Raw genomic sequence first — 27,888 nt, forward strand, 5'->3', positions numbered from 1 at the left:
ATAAACTCAAAATCATTTTTTTTCTCTTTTAACATTGTTCATCTAATGATAATAAAGCCATACAAAAAAATTGAAAATGAAAAAAAATCATTCTTATGTCTAGATCTAAGCATCTCACCAAAATGAACGGCCTATGTTAATTGGGTTAAAAAAATACTTTCTAGATTGTGTTTTCAATTTTTTCTGTCTATGTGATTGTTCATTAGAATGAAAAGAGTGTATATTTCAAAATTTGGATCAAACAAATAGCCATAAGATGGTTTTTTAAGGTTGTTGTATTATATTAGTAATTGAACGTTTTCATGAAATTATTGCCCTAAAAATTAAATTTTGATTGTTTTAATTTTTTGACCCGAGTTGGGGTCCAAACTTGGCCCTGACGGGTTGGTCAGGGTCGAGGTCGTTCTGCAACCTAGTCGGGTCCCGACCCGTTGCCGCCCTTTAATCCATATGCCTCGCATTTTCGAAGTCTGAGATTTCTGGACGTCTCTTTTCGAATGGACTGGCATAGCTCCATTCTTTCCTCGTTACTGTTGCACAAATGCAGCACAATTTGCGATAATGGCGAATACATGTCTTGTGAAGAATGGGGTTCCTCAGCCCATTGTTCACTCCGTCTCCACCTTCTTGGAAACCCATCCAGGTTCTCTCTCTATAACACGTTGTTTGTCTCGATCTGGAGCTCGTCCCGTGCATATTCATTGACATGGATTTTCTTCTTTGGGTTATGAATACGTATGCAGGTGCTTATACCACTTCTCGGACTCATAAAAATGCTTCTTTCGTGGTTTTCTGGGAACGCCACTTACAAAGGCTTGAGCAATCGGTTCGAATATTAGCAGAATCCATGCCCCATTTGTTCCCTGAAAACCCTAATTTTGATTCGTCATGGGATTCGGTGATTAAGCCTTTGATTCAGGTCTCCATGAGAAATGGATTGGTGCTGGCTTTTGAAGAGAGAGAAAACAAAGGGGAAGAGGAGGAGTTTGCATTGACTGCCCTTGTTGCTGGTGGTTTGGAAGAAGACGGAGAAAAATCCAAGTGCTTTGATGTGTTCGTACACATTGGAGTTTATGCTCCTCTTGTTTTTGGTGTGAATTCTGCTCGCTTAGCTCTTGTGGGAGGTGGAAGAGAGATGGCCCTAAGCAAGCACTCGCAGTGGGTCAGGTATGTTTTTTGGTAATATTGTTTAGTTTTTTGGGCGGTATATTGCCAAGTTTAAATTCATGTGTTCTTTCGGAATTTCACCGTAACGGCTCTGATTATTGATTTTACACGTGGTGTACTTAATTTTCGGTTAAACCAGTTTGTGGGTCTTGCTAGACTTGGAATTGTATCTTGCCCAGTCTAAATTGATGGGTTGGTTTGATTTTTTTAATGAAATTGGGCCAAAGGTTTGGTTTTACCTAGTTCAACGATTTTGCAGGTGTTCTACTTAAATCAGCTGTTAAACCTTTTATTGCTTTTTGCTTAGACTTTGGAATGGTATATTGCCAAGTTTATATTCATGTGTTGGTTTGAATTTTAGTTGAGATCGAGCCAGTGGTTTGGATTTGCCTAGTGGTCACTGACTTCGTAGATGGTGTGCATATCTTGGCGGTTGAACCAGTTCTAATGGATAAAATTCGAGGAAAATTTGTTATATTTCACTCTAGTTTGGAAGAGAGTTCATGGAATGCCCAAAGTCTGGGTTCTTGCTTTTGTTTTTTCCAAGTAATAATTGAGGGACTTTCAGTGAATTTGGAGATGTTTTAGAGGTGGAAATTAGTGTTTGTTTTTTTGCGAACATAAGAAAGTTGAGTTTGGATGATTGTATGGAATGCCCTCCAGAAAAATATCATTATGCTTCAATACTACTAGACTTCCTAGACGAGAGCTGTTTTTAACTCCAGCATAGACATTTTCACTTATTAATGAAGTAATAGTAATCCAACATTATCCAAATTTCTCTAATATGATTGACCCTGGATTTGCCAAAAAAAAAAGAAAAAGAAAAAAAAAGAAGAGAAATTATTTTGATGGATAACAATGGTGAATTTGTTAAGAACAATCCACAAAATATTTTCAAGATCATGGCATTCTTCTCCAACTTTCATGTTCATCTACTTCAATCAAATACAGTTGTTGAACGAGAGACATATTTATTAAAATTTGCTAGAACCATGACGTTGCTTCAAAATGTTCCCATGAGATTCTGGAATGAGGCTGCTCATAATACTACATGCTATCTCATAAAATGGATGATTTTTCCAATTCTTGAGAAACAAATTCACACTGAAAGGCTAACAACATGATATGACCACCTCAAAATATTTATGTTCATTTTCATCCTTAGGATAGATTTAGGTAGCTCTCCCAGGTAGTCAAGTTTGATTTCCGGGTCTATCATGCTAATAAAACGGGTGCAAGTATAACGATCATCCCAGGCCTGTGACCACTATGGAGCATTTTACCTTGTGGAGAAGATTACAAATATCCTAATACTTAGAACCGGTGTTTTAAAATGCGGAATGCGGCTCGATATGTTGGGGGGGGGGATGCAGCTTGATGGGGTCAAGATGCAGGTGCATCACCCTGATGCTGTCAATAAATATAAAAAATTCTAAAAAATCTAAAAAAATAGGTTAATGCATAGGAAAAAATATAGAGGTGATTTGTGTGATACTAGGTATTTAATTTATTCATGAACTCCAAAAGTAACAGCTATCGGAGATTTTGTATCCACTATCCCCTGATCACATAACACATTAGATCACATAACACATTAGAAAGTAGAAACTAGAAACTTGATACTAACTTCATAAAACATTCAACAACCATAATCACAAATTTGCAACTACAAACTTTAAAGTTACAAAATACAAACTAAATGTCTATGAAGATTAAACTTTGATTTTTTCTTGGCCCTTGAAACCCTTGATTTGTAGTTAAAACTTTGCTAAAACTTCCTCAAATCAACACCCAAAATAAACAAATAAACAAATCAACAACCAAAGATCATCCAAGACAAAAATTCAAAAATTTCGAAAAATAAAATTTCTGCCCCCTTTTTTTTTTTTTTTTATCGATTTGATCTCCTAAAGGCCACGGATGTGGCTGATTGTGGTTGTTTGGGGGTTTAATACCCCCCGAAGCCCTTATCCCCCTTTTCGGGGCTTAAAAAGATAAAAAATACCCCTTTGAATAGGGGTAATTTTTCATTTCACATGCAGGTCGCATATGCACCCTATGCGGGCTATGGGCTATGCGGCTGCATATGCGGTGGGATGCGGCGCAGATGCGAACGCATCCCACCAAAGTGCATCTTCGGTGTCAGACGATGTGGTTGCCAGTGCATTTCTCATGATGAGGTTGCATATATGGCGATGCAGCCTAATTTTAAAACACTGCTTAGAACAAATCTTCTTCTGCCCTAGTGGGGAAGTCTAAAAGAAATAGGTCAACTAGATTTGGACAAAGCTTGTCCTAACCAATATGATGGCTGTGAAGCTGATCAATGGAACAAAGTAATGTATCATGATATCATTATTTTGGTTGTCTCTGACTAAAATGCTGGCTATGAGGAGGATCAATGGGACATAATGATGAGGACTAGACATATTCCCAAACTAGCATGAACATTGATATTTCACCATCAAAGAGTCACTCCTGGATCATGAGCTATTGTAGTTTAAAAATTCTAGGTAATTCCTAAATCCTATCAAGTCTATTAACCATCTCATAACACTCACCTAACTGACCAATTTGTGTGTTCTATTCTTTTTCTGGGAAACATCATGCCTAAGGATTCGTATTCTTCACCATAGAACCCAATACCTTTGCAGAAGCATTAGGTTAGCTTTGCTGGTAACAATGCAAGAGAACACTATTCAGCTTGAAATGGTAATTTGCATGGGATTTACTGATCCGTCCCTGATGAAATCCAATGTATGTCCTTTGTTTTTCTTTTTTCAATGCATTTATCTCCTCTTCCATGGATTCCCTCCACTTACGATGTATTTACAGAGTCCAAAATGTCCTAGGTTCAGAGTCGGTGTTCAAGGAAGCAAGAAAAGAATGAAATGAAGATGAGTGAGCAGTATATGTCACAAAATGTTGAATGGGATAAGGATTTCACTTTCCATTATGAATAATGATAAGAGGAAAGATGAGGAATTACCTTCAGGGATTGAGGACGAGTTTTGAGGAGCTTCTTAGTGAGGCAAATCAAGCAATGGATCTTCATTTGCTTGCCCTTGCTCCCTGTGCCTTTGTACGCAGGTGAGTATTGGTGGTCCTTCAAGGACATCTTCAAGTGAAGGTCCTGGTTCATATACAGTGAATTTTGGAGTAGGTTGGACAGCAGGTGGTGATTCGAGTTCAGATACAAAGTCATTTGCAATGGGTTGGACTGAAGAGGTGGTAATAGCTCTCCCTCGAAGGGTTCCCAAGTTCCAAAAATGTAACATAGCGTGAAACATAATGCCTTCTTTCTTTGGACCATAGCAGCTATAGCTCATTTTAGTAGGAGAGTACTCTGGAAAAGTGTATTTAGCATACGTGACATCTAGCTTGTCTTTGACATTTTCCAATAGATGACAAAGCAAACACAACCAAAGACTCTTACATTTGACATGCTCCATTAATGTTTCACGAGATCAAGCCTTATTAAGAACCAGAGTAGGAAAACATTTTATGATATATGCTGACAGCATGACATCAGTAATATATGGCACATGCATATTCATTAACAAGGAGCTAGTGCTTTGAAACGATGGTGATTCTTCATTTCTGCAATGCCATTTTGTTGTGGTGTTGCAGGATAATGTTTGCCAAAAAATGAAATTCTTGAAGGTATCCAGGAATCTCTTTGTCATCTATTGCCTGGCCCAATGTTTTAAAAAATAGATCCGTGACCCGGATCGTCCATCCGGAAAATAAGTCCAGATTGGTGAATTGGTGGTCCGGATTGGTGAATCGGCCGGATCGGCTGGATTTGGCCTTAGAAAAAGATTAAAAATATTAAAATTTATTAAAAATGTAAGTTTTTTAGGTTTCCAAGGAAAAAATGTTATATCTTGTGTTGTTTTTCATTATTTTAACAAATATGTAAATCTGTGAATTGGTGGAGATAGAGAGAAAGAGAGAGAGAGAGAGAGAGAGAGAGAGAGAGAGAGAGAGAGAGAGAGAGAGAGAGAGATTTAAAAGATCACTTAAAATTTTTGTTAAGGGTGGAAAATATACATTTTAATTTCAAAAGAAAGCATTAAATTAGGATAGCATGGAATATTTTGATGATAAAAACCAACCAATAAACAAACAAAAGTTAGATTTCTAGTTACCACGTAATACACAGAGAAATAAAGAATATTAATGAGAGAGATTGAGAGAGGGGAGGGGGGGAGCGAGAGACTTGTTCACAAGCATATTGATGGAAAAATTGAATTTTGCTTCAAAGTTCCCCATGTGGGAAACTTTGCTATAGTCCCACATTGGTACTTGAGTAACGGAAGAGGAGGCGGGGATATAAAAAGGGCTAATGGGGGTAAAAGTGTGAGGGTGGCGTGTGGCTGGCCATCAACTGTGACGGGCCACCCTAACATATAAGGGGCTTGCCCTTACATAGAGGGGTGGGCCATCCCTTTTGATTTTAAAAATAAAATTCAAATATAAGTTTTATATAAATAAAAAAGAAAATAAAAAAAATAGGGGAACTATCAAGTTCCAATGATTTCAGCCTCCGGTACCCTGACAAAACTAGCCAGTTCTATCAGAGAACCGGTCTAAACTAGCTAGGTTCAGGGGGGGAGGAAGACCGGTCGGTTCCCGATACTTAGCAGGATCCATATTTGCTTGACCGATTCCCAATCTGGATAGGCCGCTTCTGATCTGGATCACCAATTTTTAAAACTTCGGTCTGACCTAAGAATCTTTAGTTAGGCATCAAATTTGGTAACCATCATTTTATGATATTCCTTGAAATTTTCAAATATTTGATTTTTGGATTTCATTTGATAATGCCAAAAAATTCTAGAACAATCTTCAACAAATTTCATAAGAAAATGAAAATCCGAAATATAAGAAGCTAGAGTTGGACCCCAAACATTCAAAATGCATTAGAGAAAATGGCTCATGATATGGCTCTTCATTAGAAGAGAAAGGCAGACAAGATTATTTTGATACTCCACACCCTTCAGAACTTAAAACCATGTCATCACTTCCACTAATCACAAATAAGAATGACCATAGTTTTGTTAAGAGAAGGTGAGCTCATAATTCCTTCTCACCTTCCCCTATCGTCTTCCTAATCCTCATGTCTTAAAAAACATATAGAGTTTTGGTAATGCTACTAAACAATAACAAGTTCGCTAGAAAAGATGGAATTTGAAGAACGTGATGCAAAACAAATGTGGAAGTTAGAGGACCACTCCTAATTCCATGAAAGTATGAGTTGGACCATAGTTATTAGAATCTCTCACCCAAGGTCGTGATTCCGATTTGGAATCTTCATTCCTCGATTCCGACAAGGAATCTTCATGGAATTCATTTATGTGAAGTCAGGAATCTTGATTCCAACACTTGTAGAATGTTGTTTCAAACATTTATTGATTCTCAATTCCTTAATTGTTGAATCTCAATTCTACATGTATTGAACCAAGATTCCCATATAATGATACTCGATTCGATTGTCTTGGAATATAGATTCCTAAACATCAAGTACTGAGGTTTGTAGATGCAAGAAACCATGAATTAATGAAATATCTAATTTGTGTTCCACCCTCATGGGATCTCTATCTGATTTTGTTGGATTCATTGTACCACAAATGTAAATACTAATGTTCTAGGTGCACAAGTCTGTTACTTATGGATTGGTTCAAATATTTATGGATTTTGATTTTGAGTTATTTGGAAACCAATATGGAGATGATTGTTTCCCACAGTTTATATGTGCTCTGAATAATAATCCGATTAACACATTTTCAAAATATTGGTTCTATAAATCAACTTTCAAATACCAAATGTCTAGAGTTAAGTTCTTAACAAATATCATTCCAATGCCTTTTGCAAGTAACAAAGAAAAGCATAACTTCTTTTCGAAGGCAAATATAACGACATTGGAGCATTAAAATTAAGAGAACTTTGGCATTGCAATGGTAAAACTAAAATACTCCACATCTTCACCCCTAGGATCAAAGGCACATACGACAACACAAACAACATCATGGCACAAAATCCCATTTTGAACTATAATAATGAAATCGAAATCAGATTTTACAAATACATGAAATTATATTTTTATCTTTTTTTTTTGGATGTGCTTTAACTTTTGTATTGCTTTGGAGAGAGTACAATTTTTGGTTAATCTGAGTACCCTCTAGACGAGACTCTTGGTAAAAAAGAATAGGTCAACAGACCCTTTACAAAAAATGGGGTTATAAGATAGTCCCCTTACAAAGTTTATAGTGAGTTCACAAAAGTTGGCCCCTTACATAGTTTACAGAGAGTTTACAAAAATAGGCTATGAAAGTTGCCCGTACACAGTAAGTTGTTCTTGTAAGTATATCCTCAACGGTTTAGAGCAGCAAGGGACCGGGTCTGGTCTTCGTCGTGGGCCCTAGCCCCGTCCTTCGCCAAGAGGTCAGGGAAGTCGTTTGACGTCCTCGAGGTATGCATCCAGAAGATGGCCATATCCTTGCAGGTGTGTACAATCTCATCATAAATCGGTGCCAGATACCAAAGGGGTGTAGACCTCCCGGTTGCCCAAGTAATGATGTTTAAAGCATCACCCTCCACTATTAGGTGTTGCCCCCAAGATCGATTGAAACTTTGCACGCCCTTGAGAAGGGCCATTGCTTTGGCATATTGGGAATCTTGAAGGCCAAGATGTTCGGAGTAGGTGAAGAGGATATTACGTTGGTGATCTCTAAAGACACCACCTGGTCCTGCGTGTGCAAGGTTCCCCAAAGAGCACCCATCGAAGTTTAGCTTACTGGCTTTGTCAGGATTTGGCTTCCAGATGGTTGATCTTTTCTCCTTCCTTGGTCGGTGGACAAGAATATTCTTCCATTGACTAATGAAGGAGTTCGTAGGGATACCCTTGAAAAGGTGTTGGTTAGACGCCCAGAAGGTTACTGAGGACGTAACCTTGTGAAAGAGGGTTGGGACCAAGCAGATTTGTCCTTGGAAAATTCTGGCATTTCTTTCTGTCCAGATCACCCAAATGGTTGCTGCCATCGCTACCTTCCAAAGGATTTTATTGGCCTTCAGCCATTGAGAGGCAAAATCGACATCTATTAGGTCTCTAACCGTCGGTGGTGTTACCCAGTGGACACCAAACAGTTGCAGCAAAAGGCTCCAGAGGTCGTGGGCAAGGTTACAATGGATGAAAAGGTGAGGATTGGATTCCTCCTCACACAAACACATGATGCATTTGTTGGGGAATGGATCCCTTTCTTTTGTAGGTAGTCGACTGTAAGTGCCTTTTGGGAACCCGCTATCCAATTGAAAGTTTGCACCTTGGAAGGTGCTATAGTATGCCAAACCTGAGAAAGAACCGATGGGGAATTAAGTGGGAAAGTGGCAGGTTGGATGAGTTTCTTGTAGAAGGAGGCCATTGAGAAAGACCCTTGAAGAAGCGAGGGACCATACCAGCTGATCCCGTCCTTGTGTAGGGAGAAAAGAATGATGCAATAGTGCCGACAGGGAGATAAAGTGGTTTGTTTCCTCCTCAAAGAGGTTTCTTCTGAAAGAGGGGTTCCACGCTCTTCGGCCTCCGTTCAACACCATTTCGTCCTCTATTTTGGCATCTTTGTTCGCTGTGATAGAGTAAAGGGATGAATAGAAGTCCCTTAGAGGTGCGTGTCCAAGCCAGAGATTTGACCAGAAGCGCACTCTTGTTCCTTCTCTTGGGTGAAGCCTGATGTATTTTTTGAACAACACGAGAGAGGAGGTGAAAGATTTCCATGCTCCTGACGCATTGGTCCAAGGTCTCCTCTCGACACCCAAGTGTTTTGAGGAATCTTGTATTTACTCCGTAGTACTTGAGCCCAAAGAGAGTCCGTTTGAGTGACCAGACGCCACCACCATTTCCTTAAGAGGGTCAAGTTGTGTTTTCTTAAAAGCTTGATACCCAATATACTTTATCCTAAGAAATTAAATGGAATTTGGTTTTCTCGACCTGCCTTGACCAAAGAAAGTTCCTCATGAGTTGATCCAGTCGATTAGCCACTGAAGTTGGTATTTGAAAAAGAGACATAAGGTACACAGGTGCATTGGCCAGGGTTGCTTTGATTAGAGTGGTTCTTGCCGCTTGAGAGGGGTATCTCCTTTTCCACCCCGCCAAGCGTCTTATCAACCTTGTCAATCACATGGAACCAATGTCTCTTTTTAGGTTTACCCAGCCTGAGGGGTAGACCCAGATAAGTTGTTAGGAGGTCCTCAACTTCACACTCCCAATTTGGAATGAGCTCTCTGATTTGGGCATTGACAATAGCTATACCCATCATTTTTGATTTTTCCATATTGACCTTGAAGCCTGTGGCCAATTGAAAACATTTCAGAAAGAGCCTCAAGTTATCCACTTCTTGGGGAGATGCATCAAGGAATACCAAAGTGTTGTATGCGTATTGCAGATGAGACACTATGTGCCCACGGTGGGAAGTTTTGAAACCTGTGAGGAGACCAGCCTGGTAAACACAAGACAAGGACAGGCTAAAGACTTCGGCTGATATGGCGAAGAGGAAAAGGGAGGGGTGGTCCCCTTGGCGTAATCCCCTTGAGGAAGGGAAGAATCCTTTTGGGGTGCTGTTGGTGAGTATCGAAAAATGTGGATGAGACTAGCAACCTCTAATCCACTTTCTCCAACGATCCCAAAAATTCTTGCCATTGTCTCATCCAGAACGGACCAACCAACGTGGTCGTACGCTTTCTCCAAGTCGATCTTAAAGATGAGGCCGGCCTTTTTTGCCAAATGCCTGAAGTGGATACACTCGTGGGCAATTAGCTCACCGTCCAGGATCTACCCATCTTTAATGAAGGTCGTTTGTGAAGATGAGATAGTTTAGGGAAGGACCTATTGTAATCTTGATGCCAACACCTTCGCAAGGATTTTATAGGAGGAGTTGAGCAAACTGATAGGACGAAAGTCCTTAAGTTTCTCAGCCCCTTCTATCTTTGGGACCAAGGTTATGAAGGTGGCGTTAATGGCTTTATGGAGTATTCCCTGGTGGAAAAATTCTATGAAGAAACTCATGAAGTCTGGGCGGAAAGTTTCTCAGAAGATTTTGAAGGGGGCAATGGCAAACCCATAAGGGCCTGGAGCTTTATCTTTGGCTAGGTCATCTAAGGCTTTCAAGACTTCCTCTTTTAAGAAGGGACGCTCCAGCCATTGAGCCTGTTCTTCCGACAAAGTATGGAAGTCAAGGTCAGCCATGGCAGGTCTAGGGCCACGCGGAACAACATAAAGGTTCTAGAAAAAATAAAGAATAACCGACTCGATTTCTCTCGGCTGAACCAGATACCTGTTATTGGATTTGATAATTGAGATAGAATTATCTCTCCTTCGACAATTCGCTATTCTGTGGATAAAACGAGTATTATGGTCCCCTACTTTGAGCCAATTGACTCTAGATCTCTGGAACCAGCAGAGCTCTTCTTTTTTGAGGCTGGAAAAGTAATCGAGTTTGGTTTGGGTTCTCAGGTTTGCTTCAGAGGTTGTTAGAGAACGGGACTCCTCAAGGCGGTCGAGTTCTTGGATGGACAAAAGAAGAGAGGACTTCACTTGGGTGTAGTTACCGGGGATGGACCAACTCCAAGTTTTAAGGGGAGCTTTAAGGAGTTGAATTTTAGATTGGAGTTTGAAACTTGCTCTTCCTTCTACTTGGCTAGAGAGTGAGTTCCACCAGGTGGGAATCAATGATGAAAGGGATTTTTCTTCTAACCGGGCCAGTTCAAATCTGAAAGGTTTTGGACCTCTATTCAGGGCTTGGGTGCAGTGAAGAATGGGGCAATGGTTGGAAGTGGGTTTAGGCAAGGCCATGGCGTGGGATCCTGGAAAACGTTCCTCCCAATTCAGGGCTAGAAGGAACCTGTCGAGTTTTGAGAGAGTGGTCGGACCAGGTGAAGCGGTTCCTTGAAGAGGTATGTCTAGGAGATTGTTCCTGAAAATGAAGTCCCAGAATTCTGTCATTCCATGGGAGATGTGGGAGCTGGAGTTTCTCTCATGAGACCAACGTGTTATATTGAAATCTCCACCCAAGCACTAGGCTGGGTGAGGAAAGGGAAGCCACATAGTCCAGTTCAGTCTAGAGGCGAGACCGTAGGGATGAAGCGCAGGGGCCATAAATGGCCGAGATTTTCCATTCTAAGCCATCTGAGATGCAAGACAGGAGGATAGTAACAGAAAAATCCCCAATATGTGAGGATTGTGGGAGGTGTTTTGTGGGGTCCCAGATCACCTAGATTCCCCCTGAAGCCCCTACTATAGGTAGGACGGCCCACTAGCAAGGCCTCCTACCCCATACCTGGCGAATGAGGTGGAGAGAAGACTCGAGTAGTTTAGTTTCAATGAGGGCAAGAACAATGGGACGGTGTTTCAAGGACAGGTCCTTGACGGCCTCCCTTTTGGAAGGGTGTCCTAGGCCTCTAATGTTACATGTGAGGATCTTCACGGAGGTAGAGGAGGAGAAGAGATAAAGATTAATCTAGCAGACCGCCTCAAATGGGGAGAGGAGGTAGAGATGGGGGAGTCTACAGTGGAGGGGCCACCATAAGATATAGATGAGAAAAGGTTAAGGAGCTCCCTTTTTCCTTTAAAGTTCACCTCTTGTTGACTCTGAGCGTTTGCGAGGAAGAACCGGTGGGTGGGACCTTCAGGGCCATCATGCTGAAAGCCCATAATGCAAAATAGTCCCCTCATTCTATCCAGGTCGCGACCGTGCCCATCCCCGTTGACCCCCTCATCATTGTCACTCGCCAAGGGAGGGGAGACGAGCATGCCAAGGTCGTCCTGCGAGTCTGAGGCCAGCTCCGGAGGAATGGGAAGAGGAGAAAAGGAGGGGTAGCGGTCAAAGGGAAATGAAGGAAAAGGTTCAAAGGGGGAGGAAAGGTGGGGAGGAGGGGGAGAGGTAGAGTAGGAGGGAGCTAGGGAAGGGTCAGGTTGGAACAGGGGAGGAGAAAGAAGGGGAGAGGGGGGAGGTGTCAGGATGGGCAAAGGAGGTGTGTCCAGGTCCCCAGGGGGAGGGAGAGGGGGTGGAGAAACAACGAGAAGGGTAGGGTGAAGGGGGGGAGAGGGGTAGGGAGAGCAAGGTAGGTGAAGAAGTGGGAGTAAGAAACAAAGTGGTGGAACAGACAGAGAGAATCGAAGAAAAGGTGGGAGGATTGAATCCTGCTAACCCATATCAGAGTGGGGAAAGAGGAAGAAAAAGGGGCTAATGAGGAGGGTGCGAAAACAGGAGTAGGGGCATGCGAAGCCTCAAAGTTGGAGAGAAAAGGGGGGCTGTCCATCGAAGGGGAATGGGTGGAGGACAGGGCAGGTTCGAGGGGAAGGGAGGAAAGGGGCACTGGGGCCAAAACAGCGCTGGACAAAGAAGGAAGGTGGCGGAGAGAAGATGGCAGGAGCGAAATGGAGGGAAGGGGAGAAAGCCGAGGTACCCCCAAAGGTGAAGGGGCAACAAAAGGAGAGAGAGAAAGGTGGGGATAACCATGCAGAGGGGTAGGTGAAGAGGCTACCTTAGGTGGAGGGGAGAGAAAAGGAGGCGCATCAAGTGGCAGGAACGGGGAGGTAGGTGAGAGGGGGCAGGAACTTGGGAAGCATGTTGTTGGCGGAGGCAGTAAGGCCATGTGCGACAGGTGGGCGGCTGAGGGCTGCCGTTTGAAGACGTGGCACTCGAGAGAAGAAAGGGGGCAGGGGGAGTTAAAACGGGGCCAGTGGACGTGGCACCCGAAGAGAGAATTGGGGCAGGGGAAGTAAATGCGAGGCTCAAAAAAGGCTGCTCGCCAGGGGACGTGGCATTCAAAGGAGGGAGAAAAACGGCAGGAGGGGAAACAAAGACAGACGAGGAGGAAGGGCCGGGTCCGAGGGAGGAACCCGGCAACGAAGCAGGCAAGCCAGGCGAACGATCGAGAATGGGTTCTTTATCGGGTCGACGAGGGGGGGTAAAGGGCCGGGCAGGATTCTCAACGGTATTGGAACATGTCAGGATGTCGGCTCTAGCAAGCGTCGACTCCAGTCCTGACGATAACACCTGTGGCCTGCTGGGCCGAAGTAATGAGTATAGAGCCAGATCCTAGCCGTTCCCGAGGCTTACGAGGTTAGGAAATCGAAAGAGGAGGTTTGGGAGCCTTGCTCCAGAGTTGCTTTTCCATTGTACTCTTTGATATTTTAAAGGATCAAAAGACTTCTCATCAAGGTTTAAGAAAACGCAAGATGGTCCCTAGGCGCTCGGCACCTAGGCAGCCGCCTAGAACCTTAGGCGCCCAGAGGTTTGAGATATACACATATATGTATATATGTGCTATCTAAATGAAGATATATGCCTATGTATGTGTTAAATGTATATGTATACTTATGCTTTTATATGTATTCCAACTAACAATACATGCGCTTCAATGTTGAAACATGTTAAAATCACTAAAATTTTACTTCTTTGGATAACAAAATTTGTAAAAAAAAAAACAAATACATAGTGTAGGGTCTTAGTGTTTTAGTGTCTATGCAAGTGTTTTAAAATGTGGGAAGCGGCCATTAGCTTTGGGGGGGACTGATGCGGTGATGTGGCTCGATGCCGTCCGGATGTGGGTGCATCGCTGCGATGCGGTCAATAAATATAAAGCAATTCTAAGCAATTTAAAAGAATAGGTTAATACATAGAAACAAATATAAAGGTGATATATGTGATAGTAGGTATTTAATTTATTCATTAACTCCACAAGTCTTAGTTGTCAGAGATTATATATCCACTATCCTCTAATAGAAACTAGAAACTTGAAACTAGCTTCATAAAACATTCAACAATCAACTACCATAAGCACAAATCTGCAACCACAAACTGCAAAAGCTACAAAATAGTACAAGCTAAAAATCCATGAAAATTAAAGAGTTTGAAAGTCAAGCTCAAGAGTAGTCAATACAATCATCATCATTTCTTAAGTCTTGAGAATGAGATTTTAAATTTCAAATTTTCAAATACTAATCAACAACCAAGCATCAACAAATGCATCATCATTTCTTAAGACTTGAGAATGAGATTCTAAAATTCAAAATTTCAAATACTAATCAACAACCAAGCATCAAGAAATGCACAAATTGAAGAACTTCAACAAATAAAATTTCTGCCCAATTTTTTTTTTTGATTCAATCGATCCAATAAAAGCTACAGATGTGGCTGCAAAATGATGTTTAGGGGGGTTTAATACCCCCCCAAACCCTTTCCCCCCATTTTTGAAGGTCAAAATGACCTTATTACCCCTTCTTGAGGGGTTTAGTTTCTGAAAAAATGGCGGACAGATTATGTGGCCTGATGCGCTCGATGCGGGATGTGGCTCTAATGTGGAGAGATGCGGTGCGTATGCGGGCTCATCTCTCCAAACCGCATATGCGGTCATGTGCGATGCGCTGGGCAGCGCATAGCGCTTGATGCGGCTGCATATGCGGCAATGCGGTCACATTTGAAAACACTGGTCTATGCCCATAATCTATAGTTCATATTTCATACAGTCATACTCATGGACTGCAAGTCTCCAATGAGACCAAATGACCAATACAAAATGATGTTGTACAAAAAGATGCTATACAAATGAAAAGAAAGAGGGGTTATTTGATGTTTTGGTGTTTTATCCTCAATTTTTCGGTTGTCCAACAAGCTCAATACCACCCCAAAAGTCTTCTAAGAACCTCATTTGGATCCCAAAATTGATTGTGATAAGATATGGTATTGTTGGATGATTCTACGGACTTCTCAAAATTTTCTCGTTTCAAAAAAATCACAAAATCCATCAATTTTGGGTGTTTCTAAGGCATATGAATAGTTTTTTACTGAGGGGTTAGAACACCCCTTTTCACAGTTCAAAATGACCCAAAATGTCCCCACAAAAGGAAAAAAACACAAACAATTCTGCCGTTTTAATGTAAGTTCTCGGGCTCCCGCCCAGGACTGGGCGTTGGGCTTCTACTAGGTGCCCACATTGCCTTCCTGGGCGGGCGCTTAGGAACTTTAACCCAAGAGGGCCCACCAGGCTTAGGCGAGTGGCCTATGGCCTCTTGGGGGCCTAGGTGGCCGCGTAGGTGCTGGGTGAGCCATTTTTTGAAACAATGCCTCTCAGCACAAGGTAATGACAGTTATTGTTCTTGTCTATATTAAGCTTCTAATTGTGCTTGTCTGTATTAAGCATCTAATTGTTTTGTGTCTTGAGGTAATGCTTATCTGTATCTATGTTCAGCAAGAAAAATATCCACTGTACCATGCCTATACATGCATATTTCCTTTTTGCTTTTCAGTTTATATTTCATTGAACTTTATTTTTCGCATTTTATTTTCTGCAATTAACTATGAATAGCATCTATTTAAGACATGCAAGCACACATGCAGGACAAGGAAATACTTGGAAAAGCTCAGGCCTCCTAGAGTGACTGAACTCCTGTTATCAAACAATGGAGATCAAATATTGGAAGGCAATGTGACAAACTTTTTTGTTGTTTGTCGCAAGGCAAGTAGTTGGAGTTTCAAATACTAGATTTTGTATTGTATGTATTGGATGGCAATGGCTATTGTTCTTATTTTACTTTGGTTGGATACTTTTGTGCTTATGATTCCCTCTCTTATTTTTCACGGCACTGGTTTTCATTAGCAAATGGTAGAATGTGATAGTTTACCCACAAAACTGAATGAAATGTCCCAAGGAAATTCTGAACATATATTTACATGGTACAGACGATCTCCTATATTCATTGGAAAGGACCATAGATTGGGTGGGGATAACATTGATAACTCTTTATGTTAAATGGACAACCTAAAAAGGGCTTTAACCACCTTGCAAAAGCATTAAACAAGCTGGGCAGTCTCCTTGTTGCCTTCTTCCCCTTTTAGACCTGGCATGATGTGGTTTTAAGCCATGCCAGTCGAAGACAGTGCTAGCAATCATCTCAACTTGAAGAATAGCTTCCTTTGAATGAGGGAAGTTGTCAAATAATTTTTGAGGTACATATGTAGGTAGTTACAAAATGATAGAAATGATTTTATGTACATGATAAACTTGTATAATGACGAATGTACAGGATAATAAATATTATACTGTGCTGCATGTACATAAGACGAGAATATTCCTGCTAAGAGTTGTTGACATTTTAGGACAAGATCCTTATTGCTACACATGTATATGTTGGGGTTCTGGGTCTTTAAATATCTGTTCCTACATGGTGGGGATAAGGAGCCCCCATTTAATAGTTCTTTCCTGGTTTGCATATCTACATATTCACATGGATTATAGATCAGTGTTGGTTTTTCTAGATCCAATTTGGAGGCCTGTTGTCTCATGCTGTTTGGTGGTAGTTTGTGCTAGATGGGTTGACCACGTTTGATCCACCCATGTCATGGATATCTGTAATGTAACAAGTGAGGCAACTACATAATAGTAAAATATTTTTGATTATCTTCCTTTTTTACATGGCATTTTCAAAATAATGGAAAATACAACCAAAAACAATAAAAGGGCATTAGTACTACACATTGTGCTATTATAATGAATATATTGATAACCATCTGCAACATTATGCGATGTTTTCTGCCATGTTGTACCCGTAGAATTACATTAAACTCATGCCGTTCTCTATGAAGTATTTTGAAATCACCAACCAAAAAATAAAGATTGTTTCTTTTGGACCATAACGTATTCTAAATTTGCTGCTAACTGTATGTACGTCCCCATATTTCTGTGACTTCTAGCAATCAACCTTGTGTTTACCTATCTTTTACAAGATTTCCTTTCAGACATAGTAAGGCCATTTTGTTATAGAAGGAAAAAATAAGAGATTCTTTTCCTCCCTCCATCTGCAAAAAGAGGCGACATATGGTGGAAATTTATATGGATTTCTTCACGTAAATGAAAGGTAAGACCTGTAGCAGCCAATACTAAAATCAATGAAAATGGTTTTCAGAAGGAAGCTAATTTTAACAAAAAAAGGATCTTGGCAGCAATTAGAGAGACTCATTTGTGAGATATTCCAGGGACACTATTGTTGCACATCCACAGCATGATCTAGAATTGATGTAGTTGAGGCTATCATGATCACTCAGGCTTGGAGATTGGGAGAAGGAAGGAGCAAGGGAACAGATAGATGCAATGATGGTAAAAGACATTCGACAGAGTTAGAAAATATGGAGAAATAAAAACAAAAAAAATACATAAAGGAATGGAGCAGAAATACAGAAGGCACTGGCAGAGGAAGGTATAGCAAAGGAAGAGGATGGTGAGGCTAGAGGAGGAAGGGGTAGATATCATGTAGCATTCGATGGAAGGCATAGGGAAGGGTAGGATTTCAAGCGATGGGGAAAGGATGAAATAACCAGGAAGGATGCCATCCCCTTATATACCAATCAAAGTATAGATGGTGGTCAAATGAAAGTCACAAAGTTATCAATCAAGATAACCACAAAGGGGTACATAACGTTATTATTAAATAATAATAATAATAAGATTTACACAAGAAGATAGTAAGCACCATTTAGTGACTGAGCAACACCCCAAAAATCTGAGCGATTGATCTGTTGAAACTTACCTTGGAGGCAGATTTTGCTCGCATAACCCCCAATTACACGGCCTTGAGGAGTGGAAAATAAAAGCCTGGGCACTCAGTCCCCCGTTTAGAACTGGAGTCCATTGGAATCATCAACTCAGGGTGTTGAAGAGTGGGAGGAACTCTACTGTCCTGGTGAGATGGACCTTGTCTTGTTCAACTTTCTAACCAATCTGGATCACAGTGAGTTGGATCCCTATGCATGCTTGGACTTTCTAGGTCTTTTGCAAGATTGGTTAGGTGTGTGGTAATAGGGACTCTAGTGAGTCCCCACCCAGGTCCTTAGTTTTTAACACGGCTTTTAAAAATGAACAAACTTCAGTTCTATTATTTAGTTTATCACTTGCATTACATGACAAGTTAGTCATAATTTTCTCTTTTGGGTTCAGAAAAGATGTCTTGATTTCCAAGTTATACCAGTAAATTTTTATCTTTAATCATATTTTTAGTCTTATTTCAGCTTGCTCCTCTTACAAATGTAGGACATGCGCTCTTCCATCCATGATTACAAATCTGGTAGTGGGAGATGGGATCTTTATGAAGTACAAACTGCTCCTATAAGTGATGGTGTTCTCCCCGGTATCTTACGCCAACTGGTAATTGAGTAAGTTCATATAGTCAGCCAAGATGTTATTCCAATTGAAAATTTGTTTCCTTAACCAAACTGGTCTTTATAATTCAAGAAATTTGGATATTTCCAAAGCAATACGGTGTCCATTTGGTAATTAATCCTTTCATTGGCTCATCTAGAGGGTTCATGGTCTCTGGGGCCATTTTCTTTGTGGAAAATGTCTGACTGAACTCGAATTTTTACTCTGATACTTGGAAAACAGCTTACATGAAAATGATATAGTTAATTGTTTGGGATCAATTATACCCATTATACACTATTACTTCCATGTGCTTCGGAAATAACCGTTCCATGACAAAATGATTTGAACCCAACAATTGATCTTATTCCCTAGCGGCATTGATGAGTATACTTTTGCACAATTTATTTCCATTCAATAGAAGTGTAAATCTCTTGGTGAAAATTAGATTATGCATGGGATTTGGCATAAAACAAAGGCTGGGAATTAGAAGTTATGTGTCATGAACATAATACTAGAGTTTGAATAATTTTTTCACTGTAATTGACTGTCTGATCCAGCATGAAACAGTCATCAATAACAGCCCTTTTTGTAGTTTATGATGATCCCTTGTCATATTTAAATAAGCACATTTATCGTGTAGAAAGTTCTCCATCCTTACCCACTCGAACACTTTCCCTCTGTTTTCTTAATGTGTGCATGCGCTCTCTCACATGCTTGTTCTGTTTCATTGTTTGTGACTGTGTATTTGTTTCTATTGACCTTATTCTGTCTGCATTTGCAATTTTCCACATTATAATTGTATATTGAATGCTTGTCTTTAGGCTAAATCCTAGAAATTCATGCAGAGTTTGCTTCTGTAAGGGCATCTCCCTTTTAGAAGTTGCACCATCATGGTCCAAGCGTGACACCTGGGAAGAGGCTTTTGTTACAAGTAAGCATGTTAGCATTGGTATTGGCTTCTTTGTCTTCTCTTTCTTGAAGTTCATCATGTTTCGGTATAGTAAATGTGGAATCCCTCATGCACTATGTGCTGAGCATAAAGTTTGTGTATGGTTGAACATAAGGTCTTTCTCCTTTGCATTCGACAAGTGTTTGTGCAAGATTCTCTATCAATTGTTTCAATACTCGACTTTAGGATTGTTTGAGAGCTTATCAAGGTTGCTTGTTGAGCTCATTCCCTTCTTTTAATGATATTTTGTATTATGCAAGTTGGGGGAAACAAGAAACAGCGAATTTGCTGTTGGATTTGGGGTGTCTATAAATTGCTGCATGCTTAGCGTTTGACTGTATTTCTATAAGTTATTTATTGCATGCTAAGTGTATTAGCTTTGTGGATTATTTTTGGTTATGCTTTCTTTTTCGGACTTCTAGTGTTGGGCCATACTCAATACATAAGCATTTGATACTGAGAACCATAACATGCAAAACTGAGTATGATTTTTCCTTTTGGGTTTGATGATATTGAACACGGGGCAAGGAAAGGAGTGATAGAAAATCAGGCAAAACCAAACTTAATCCACAAAATGTAACACTAAACATGCAAACAAATCACCCATTGGAATATAATAAAAAACTGAGCATGCCTCAATAGTGGCCTTCCCAAATGCTACACATGGACTTGTTCAACTACGGATCTACCTTTTCTTGTCCTTCCTCTATCTTAAATTACACAAAATAGCACGAAAATGAAGAAAATGAGCAGACCAAGCGATTACAACAAGTTCAAACATTGCTGAAGTTGAGGGTGGATACAAGAGTGGAGAAATTCACCCAAACACTTGTTAAAGATCTCTCTGAAAACCTGGTCAGCACCTGTAATACAGAGTTGGACTAGATAGGGGGACCAAAAAGCAAATAGAGAGGGGGGACTGGGTTTGCAGGGCCTAGGTCAGGGTATCCTTGCAAAGGCTACCCATGGAGCCAAGGCACCTCAAACAATGAGCAAGAACGATTAGAGTGAGAGAACCATATCTCTACAACTGTTACCCATGATTTCTATAGATAAAGAGCTCCATTGGGAGTAATGGGTGCTTGAGGGTAATCTAACACTTGGCAATCTTGGAATGCAAAAAGGTGATGAAAATGCCCTTGAAAAAATGGTCATTTTGAAAGTGCAGTTTGTTCATTTTGTAGGGGTATTTTTATAAAAGAGTGGTATGCATGTTCAGCTTTGGTGCCCCCATGGAGCTTGCGAAGCAGGCAAAGTGGACTCACCTAGGGGCGTGCGGGTTTGGTGCTGTGAGGCACACTTTCCTTGAAATGCTGGCTTAAATGCTTGAATGCATCAATTTTCACTTTAATTTGATTTTTCTCAATTTTTCCAGGGATTTTGGGCCGAATTTGGCTGGAAAAGTGAAAGTTGGAGGTCACTGTTTCGATGGTTTCTCTGTGCCAGACGACATGATTCTCCATCTCATGGGTTTTCCATTTCCACCATTCTCCATCTCTTTTTCTCTCTAAATTTTCTCAACACTGCCCGCACTTTTGGAATTTTTTGGTAAGGATCATCTTGAGGGATCAAGAATGGCTGGCGAGAATCGCCAATGGAACCTTGGGTCGGGACATATTTCGAAAGGCAAGGGAAAAGAGAAGGTGCACCATTGAAAACCCATCCTCCCTTCTTTCTTAAAAAGACGACTTGAGTGCTAAGTGCGAGTGGTGCATAGAAAGGATGTTAGTGCCTAGAAAATCTTGGACGTGAGACTAAAAACTGTATGTATACAAAGTTAAGGACAATCCCCATGCTCCCAACAATTAAGTAGCGTAATTGTAGTAATTGTATTTAGCAACATTCTCCATGGTTAAAATAACGCTGATACTGGCACCAGGATAACAACAAGCAAAACAATCTGGTTTGACTTTCTATTTCAATGTGTGGTATAATCCAATTGGCCTCTCCAGCTAAGTCTATGTTCGTTTTCTATGTGAATTCTTGGAAACTTATGTGTGTGGCCAAGATAGCTTGAGAATCCTGCAGCATGTGGAGAGCATTCAAGCTCCTTGTACTTGGGACAAATTGCATATAAAAAGCTACAAAGACTTATCATGGGAAGAGATACATTTTGAGGTGAATGTGCTTGACCTTTATAACAATGCCGTCCAATATTGGCATACTTGGAGTACTACTTAACCTTGTTCTCCTTGGATGATGTTTGAATTGCTAATCAGGGACCAGGGCTGATAACCTCGGAGATACAGGTAATAATCATGCTGTTACTTTTGTAATAGCACTGACATCATTGCATTAATCGGAAGGCTGCATTATCCTTTGTTCTTTTATGGGTGTAAATGTTAATGTTGATTTTGCTAATGGCCATGATTTTTACCTGATAATCAGAGCCATGATTGAGTGTTTTGCAGCACATGATTGAAAGTTTGGCTGAAATTTGATGAAATCCTTCTAGAATTATCAAGATCTGAATTTTATTGAAGTTTAAATGAAATATATGGTGATGAAATTCACTCGAGATCCCAAGGTTTAAGTTCTGGATTTTGGATGAAAACTCATCAAAAAGTTTCCCTATTATAAGTATGGTACAAGTTTATAGCCGTGGCTTTAAACAATCAAATTTGAGCCTACCTCAAAAATTTCACTAGACGAGGTTGTTTTGATGCCCAAATATCTTCAAATTGATCATCTCGACATCAAGATGTATGGACATGAAAAAAAAATGGATTGCAAGTTTTGGAAACAGTGTATTTTGTAATGCATTTTTAGACCGTCGATTTTCAAGTTTTCGTAGATATGTTGATCTATACTATTTTTGAAGCTTTAAACTTTATAAATAAATATGAAAATATATTTTAAGGCTATCACAAAGATTTTCAATATTGAAACCACATTTCTCGACACTATTTGAAGGTAGGCTCTAATTTGATTGTTTAGAGCCTGGGCTCTATACAAACCACAACCTATAAGTATTGCAGGTTTTTGGCTGGTTTTTTTTTTTTATCAGATTTTAAATCCTCAACAAATTAAAGCACAATCAGAAAATAATTTGCAATTCTTGGCCAACATTGATCCATATTCCTTTATTTTTGGCGGATTTTCGGCGGTCATTAGTTAATAACGCCAAAAGTGGGTTAATTAGTCCCCCTTCCTGGTTTCAGTAGGGTCGAGAGTTAGTTGGACACCTTTTGCAGCACTCAGCCATATCCATGTAATTTTCACGGCCAATTTCTGCCAACAGATTAGTGTATCACATAAAACTTAACCACAGACGTAGACTACCCAATTTTTCAATTTTCGTCGATGTAACATTCCAGTTCATGTTGTCCCTATAAAATTGAATTAAATAGTCTATTCAAGTGGCTATGTCATTTCTATAAATGGCCAAACCTGTGTGTGTGTGTGCGCATTTTCTTTTTTGAAACAGATACAGATAGTTAATGCACTTGGAGTGCCAACTTAATCAGATAGTTAATGTTTCTGTTCTATTATCTGTGATCATGGCTTCTCTTCTTTCTTGAGCTATTATGCTTTGTCTCAAATTTGTAATATACGGGTCTTTGGCACCAATAGGAAAATAATTGATGAAATCCTGGAGGAGAAAACCAATGACGACTACTGAAACAAAATAAGAACAGTTTGACTCACAGTTGAACTCTTTGTTCTGGGACTATCAAACTATGGTGTCACTGTGGGCATGTCTTAGAAAACAAAGAGTGGATGGTTTAAACAAGTGGAAACACTGAAGATGGATCATGTGTTACAGCATTTGTTTTCTTCTCAGTACAGTTTCTTATTGAATATATTTTCAATTGATTGATGCTGCTTTTGCAGATAGGCATAATGGAGCGAATGAGTACTGAAGGGTACCCAATACACAATTTTCTCATCTAAATTGGCCTAATCATATCAACAAGGTTTGTCCTGTTATCAGTATGATATCTTCATGCTTTTCTTCTGTCAGAAACTCTTTTTGAGGTAGAAGGATAAAGAAAAAAGTTATGCATGATAGCCTGTTCCTTTATGGTTGTTTGGAAACTTAAATCCCTGTTTGGGATAGGCAATTGCTTATGCGTGTAATGGCTTATGTTCGGCACTCTGTCGCCTTTCATGAGCACCATTCAGTTTAAAGGGGTCCCGCGTCCCAACCCGTTTACAAATAGAACAGCGAAAAACTTAGGTTGTTTTGCATTACAATAACAGTGGCACTGTGTCCCAAACCACCTAGCATTAGCCACCATCACACGTCTTACACCCTGAAATGGATTCTGGAAGCTTTCCCAAACTAAGCTCTTGGGCCAAGCCTAATATTGAGGGCTGATCACTTAAATGAACCCAAAAACTAAAGTCATTTAGACAAATTGCAGGTGGTGCACTCCAGAATGGGCACCCAAAAGAGTTTTGGGAACAGTATACTTTTCAAAATGATAGCCCCTTGTGGTTCTGGAATTTTCAAAGATGCTGAGCCAAATGCTGTGTATTACTTATGGGTCTCAACTCCTATTTTGAAATTAAATTATGGGTCTGGTTTTTGTACAAATGTGGTTGTAATCAGTTGCGGTTGTAGTAGCTGACTACAACTATGCCTCAAAATCCATCAGATGATGAAATGATTGTCTGGGCAAGATCCTGAAATGGATAGTGTACATTACATGTTGAAAGAGAAGTCAATATGAAGCATTTTTATCATACTAATTCTCTCTCTTTGGGATCTTAGTCTTGGAGGTCTCGGGAATGGATCACAGATTTTGGGTCCTCAAATCCCTCAAAGATGATAGTTTTTGAGTTATGTTTGTATTCACGTGGGCTACAGTGGCAGTTGTCGAGATCATTCCTTTTACATTTTTCAGGGATGCCCATATGGACACGAGGTAAATGTCGTCATCTTATCATTGTCATCATCAGAGCCTCTTCCCAACTATTAGGGGTTGGCTATATGAATCCTGGTCCGGGGGTTATGTTTAAACATATAAACCAGGGCTTTATGTTCTTAAATTGGGCCCTTCAATAGTATTGGATTCTACTTTATGTGGGTTTTGAGTGTTATTGTGTGTGTTTTTTTTTTGCAAAGTAAGATCTGGGTTTGAGTGGGTTCTTCACCAGTTGCATAAGATAAATAGGGGTTGTGGCTCTCATTATTGGCATTGCACATATGACATGTTGCTCAATTGGAGTTACCATCTTTGCACCCCACTTTTGTAACTTGCCGCTTTTGGTGGACTAACCATGAGAACCAAGAAAGCGTTTGATGAATCGGTGTTTTCCACAGAGCTGCTAAGGTATCGTTTATTCGCCTTTCATTATCCATTTCATGTGGAAAGTAAAACTTCCATTATTATTGGGAACTCAAGTGAGTTTATTAACAAGATCCTTGTCATCTAAGACCTATTGACTATGTCTCATAAACGGAGTATAGTGTGTATGTTTTTCCCATCTCATCGTACCTCCAAAGGTATTATTTTTCTGAGTAACTCTAGATCACATGGAGTGTTCCTTGAATCCCCATTTCTCACCCAAATTTTGCTGGTAAATATGTACTTGGTTCAATTGTTGGACAAAGAAACACACCTTTGTGTGCCAATCGTGTCATTTTTGAGTTGCTTGCTAATCGTGGTTTCGTTTTGGGGGACTCAGTATCCTTCCACTTTTTCTAGGTGTGGGATCATCATTACCGACTATTCAAAATACTTGGGAGACATTTTAAACCAGGTAATATATAAAGAAAAAGGTTTGTATAAAAGCATCAACGTTTTTTTTTGAATATTCACTTTGTATAACTATGAATGTAATGTACATTGAACGCATGCACGATCAAAACTCGTCTTCTACTCTATACAAGGAGCTGGGCTACCTGGTTCTGGGGGCATCCTTTGCCTGAGATGCTCCGAGAGAAACGTCCCAACGAAAAATAGCAGAAGAAAGAATCAGAGCAAAAGAAAAATAGAGAAAAGTTACAATTATGAAGAAAAACTCTAGCAAAGGAGACAGACAACGCCGGGGAGCAATGTTCTATACAATATCACTCTTTACAATACAATCTGCTTTTTTTTTTGAAAATGTATACCATCTGCTATTTCATTGTTCTCCCTATGAACATGCTGGAAGACTACTTGCAATCCATCAAGTTCCATCTGAATTTCATACATAACATCTCTATATCTCCATGGAGTGGAGCAGGGTTCTTGAAACCATGTAAATATATTGTGGGAGCCCCCTTCTGCAATTACCCTCTGATAGCCATGTTGCAGCCTTAGGACTCCTTCCTTCAGTGGAGGCAGTTTTGCCTCATTAGCACTACAGAAAGGGAGCCTACCTGAATAAGTCCAAATAATATTGGCTGTGTGATCTTGCAGTAGCCCGCTGTACCCTGCAACTTGAGTTCTCTCTCCCTCACTTGCATTGAAATTAACTGTCACCGAACCCTCTTGAGGAGATCTCCATGAATTAGACCACGTGGTTGTCAGTCTCTTGAGGTAGGACAATATATGCAGGTTGGAATCTAAGTCTGCTCTGAAGATACCACCAAATCAAAGGCAAAGATTGCATCCAATTGAAGAGGTGATTTAGAATGTTGACACTAATCTGGTTGGCATCTCTCATCCTGTCTTGGAATGTTCTATTTGTTCTCTTATGCCAAATATTCCAAAGGACTGCAACCAGCAGCGATCTCCTTAGCTGAATATCCTTTTTGGTAAATGGAGGGGAGTTCCACTGTGCGAACACATGGCTAATCGATTAAGGAGTCACCCAAACTATATTGAGCTCTGAGAGATTCCAAGTCCATAAATAAAGAAGTAAGGTGCATATCAAAATCCCATCGAGAAAAGTTGTTATGATGCTAAAAAACCCTTGATCATCTTTACCTTGGTCTATATGAATATGAAAAAAATGGGCTTTCAAGTCTTAAAAATATTGTATATTGTAATACATTATTTAGATCATCTATTTTTTAGAATTTTAAGGGTTTTCGGTTATGTTTGATCTATACTATTTTTGGAGTTTTAAGTTTTATAATTAAGGGTGGAAATAAGAAAGAGTGCATATGGTGCACTCCCTCAGGATAATATTATACATATATTCTCTCTCAAGGATTATAGTTATGGTATTATTTTCTCTCTCAGGTAAATGGCCTACTTAAAATTGTTTTCTTGATCTAAAATTTTAAGGTCCCTCTCATAATCATCAAATACGTTTTTTTTTTCGGAGATTTTGAGCTTCTAGACACTTGGAACTAACCAACCATAAATTGGATGATCTCATTCGTAGAATATTTTTTTTTTAGGCATATATATATATACTTTGGTTGTTTATTATTTTTTCTCTTGATATTTAGGCTGATCGTTAATATAGAATACCCTTGAGGTCCTTGTAACTTAGGTCCAATCCATAACATTAGGAGGACATCACACAAATGACCTGAAATATAAGCATCTCTATACGAAATTAAACAACTTTATGTTAGTCCAAGTCCTCCGACTTAGTAGCTAATTTAAAGAAGAGTCCAAAAATACCAAAGTAGTTTCTTATTTTTAGTGCCAGTGGTACTGCAAAGTGACACATGTCAATAGGTGTGGACATTTATATATTTGTTGGCAGTTGTACACACTCCTTCGATACTATGACCGTATACTTTGTGTTAATTGAGGTTATTGTAAGTGTCAACTTCCAAGAAATGTGTATTCCTTTAATTGTAACCAGTCCAGTTTTGTACCCTGCTCAAATTTGACATGATTCCATGTTGAAGTTCACGCTATCAAGGGGCCTTTGTCACTCTGATGATATTTGTAGTCGCTACGGTAATTTTGGTTGCACATCTAATTATCTGATCCGATGTTAGATTCGCTTCGGAGTGTTCGGTGAAAAAATGAAGCAATTCGGTGCTTCCGTGGATCCAGGGGAAGATTATGGATTTTTTATTTAAATTTATACTTAAATTAGATATTTATATATAAAATATATACAAATAATGGAAAACAATAACAATAAAAAAAATGAAAAAAAAAAAACATTTATATAGCTATTTCTTTGTTTGCTAAAGCATAATTGAAGCTGCCCGAATTTGACTGAAGCAGCTCGAAGAGGTTCGAATCTCACTGAAGGGGTAGTACCAAGCTTCGTGTCAAAGAGAAGCGAATTTGATAACATTAATCCGATCATGACTGGATGGTGCGGAGTGCATAACACCCTTTTACTTTATTGTCCTGATATTTGGGACATATCTAGTTCTCTTAAGAGTGACATATCTAGTTCTCTTAAGAGTGACGAAAATGATGCTACAACTTCTAGGGTTATTTTGGTGAATCTGATTTGTTTAAAATAAAGTTGTATTTTTAATAGATGTGCCCCTGTAAGAACTATACATGCTACATGCTGCAAAATTTAGGTCCATACGATTTTTAAAAAATAAAATTCAAATAAGAAATGCACCATGAGCCATCCGATCAAGATAGGTCCACTCAAAGGCCAACTAAAGTTACTATTTACTTGCAGATGCAACCTAATGGTAGTTTTCTATATAACGATTCAAATTAGAAGAGAAGAAAATGGACCGCCATGAGTGCATGTAGTGTTTTAAT

At 39.7% G+C, this 27,888-nt stretch overlaps 1 protein-coding gene across 50 annotated transcripts; it reads left to right on the plus strand.

Moving 5' to 3' along the window:
- The first annotated feature begins 472 nt into the window (after window positions 1-472).
- LOC18423694 (D-aminoacid aminotransferase-like PLP-dependent enzymes superfamily protein) lies at window positions 473-27,721 on the plus strand. 50 transcript variants are annotated; one of them, XR_016060480.1, is made up of 11 exons: window positions 473-643; window positions 744-1,167; window positions 15,567-15,684; window positions 18,253-18,374; window positions 19,209-19,294; window positions 20,688-20,955; window positions 21,321-21,430; window positions 21,532-21,561; window positions 23,147-23,229; window positions 24,947-25,021; window positions 25,482-26,286. XR_016060480.1 is itself a non-coding variant. In XM_020674211.2 (9 exons), the coding sequence occupies exons 1-8, from the start codon at window positions 562-564 to the stop codon at window positions 23,204-23,206; spliced, it is 1,032 nt and encodes a 343-aa protein (XP_020529870.1). In that variant the 5' UTR covers window positions 473-561; the 3' UTR covers window positions 23,207-23,229; window positions 27,385-27,721. The 50 variants fall into 50 exon arrangements, 6 of the variants coding, with proteins under 6 accessions (XP_020529870.1, XP_020529869.1, XP_020529863.1 ...); XR_016060479.1 differs by having other exon boundaries at window positions 21,325-21,430; XR_016060501.1 differs by having other exon boundaries at window positions 18,253-18,366.
- Window positions 27,722-27,888: the final 167 nt, after the last annotated feature.

The sequence above is a fragment of the Amborella trichopoda genome, chromosome 8 (assembly GCF_054954075.1).
Source record: "Amborella trichopoda isolate Santa Cruz 75 chromosome 8, AtrichopodaSantaCruz75HAP2 v2.0, whole genome shotgun sequence".
In the NCBI taxonomy this organism is placed as follows: domain Eukaryota; kingdom Viridiplantae; phylum Streptophyta; class Magnoliopsida; order Amborellales; family Amborellaceae; genus Amborella; species Amborella trichopoda.

Coding starts and splice junctions, on each gene's coding strand:
- LOC18423694 (XM_088873495.1), top strand. CDS start 562: ATGGCGAATACATGTCTTGTGAAGAATGGGGTTCCTCAGCCCATTGTT. Junction 644..743: donor CTTCTTGGAAACCCATCCAG/GTTCTCTCTCTA, acceptor ATACGTATGCAG/GTGCTTATACCACTTCTCGG. Junction 15,685..18,252: donor TTTTTGTTGTTTGTCGCAAG/GCAAGTAGTTGG, acceptor TTACAAATGTAG/GACATGCGCTCTTCCATCCA.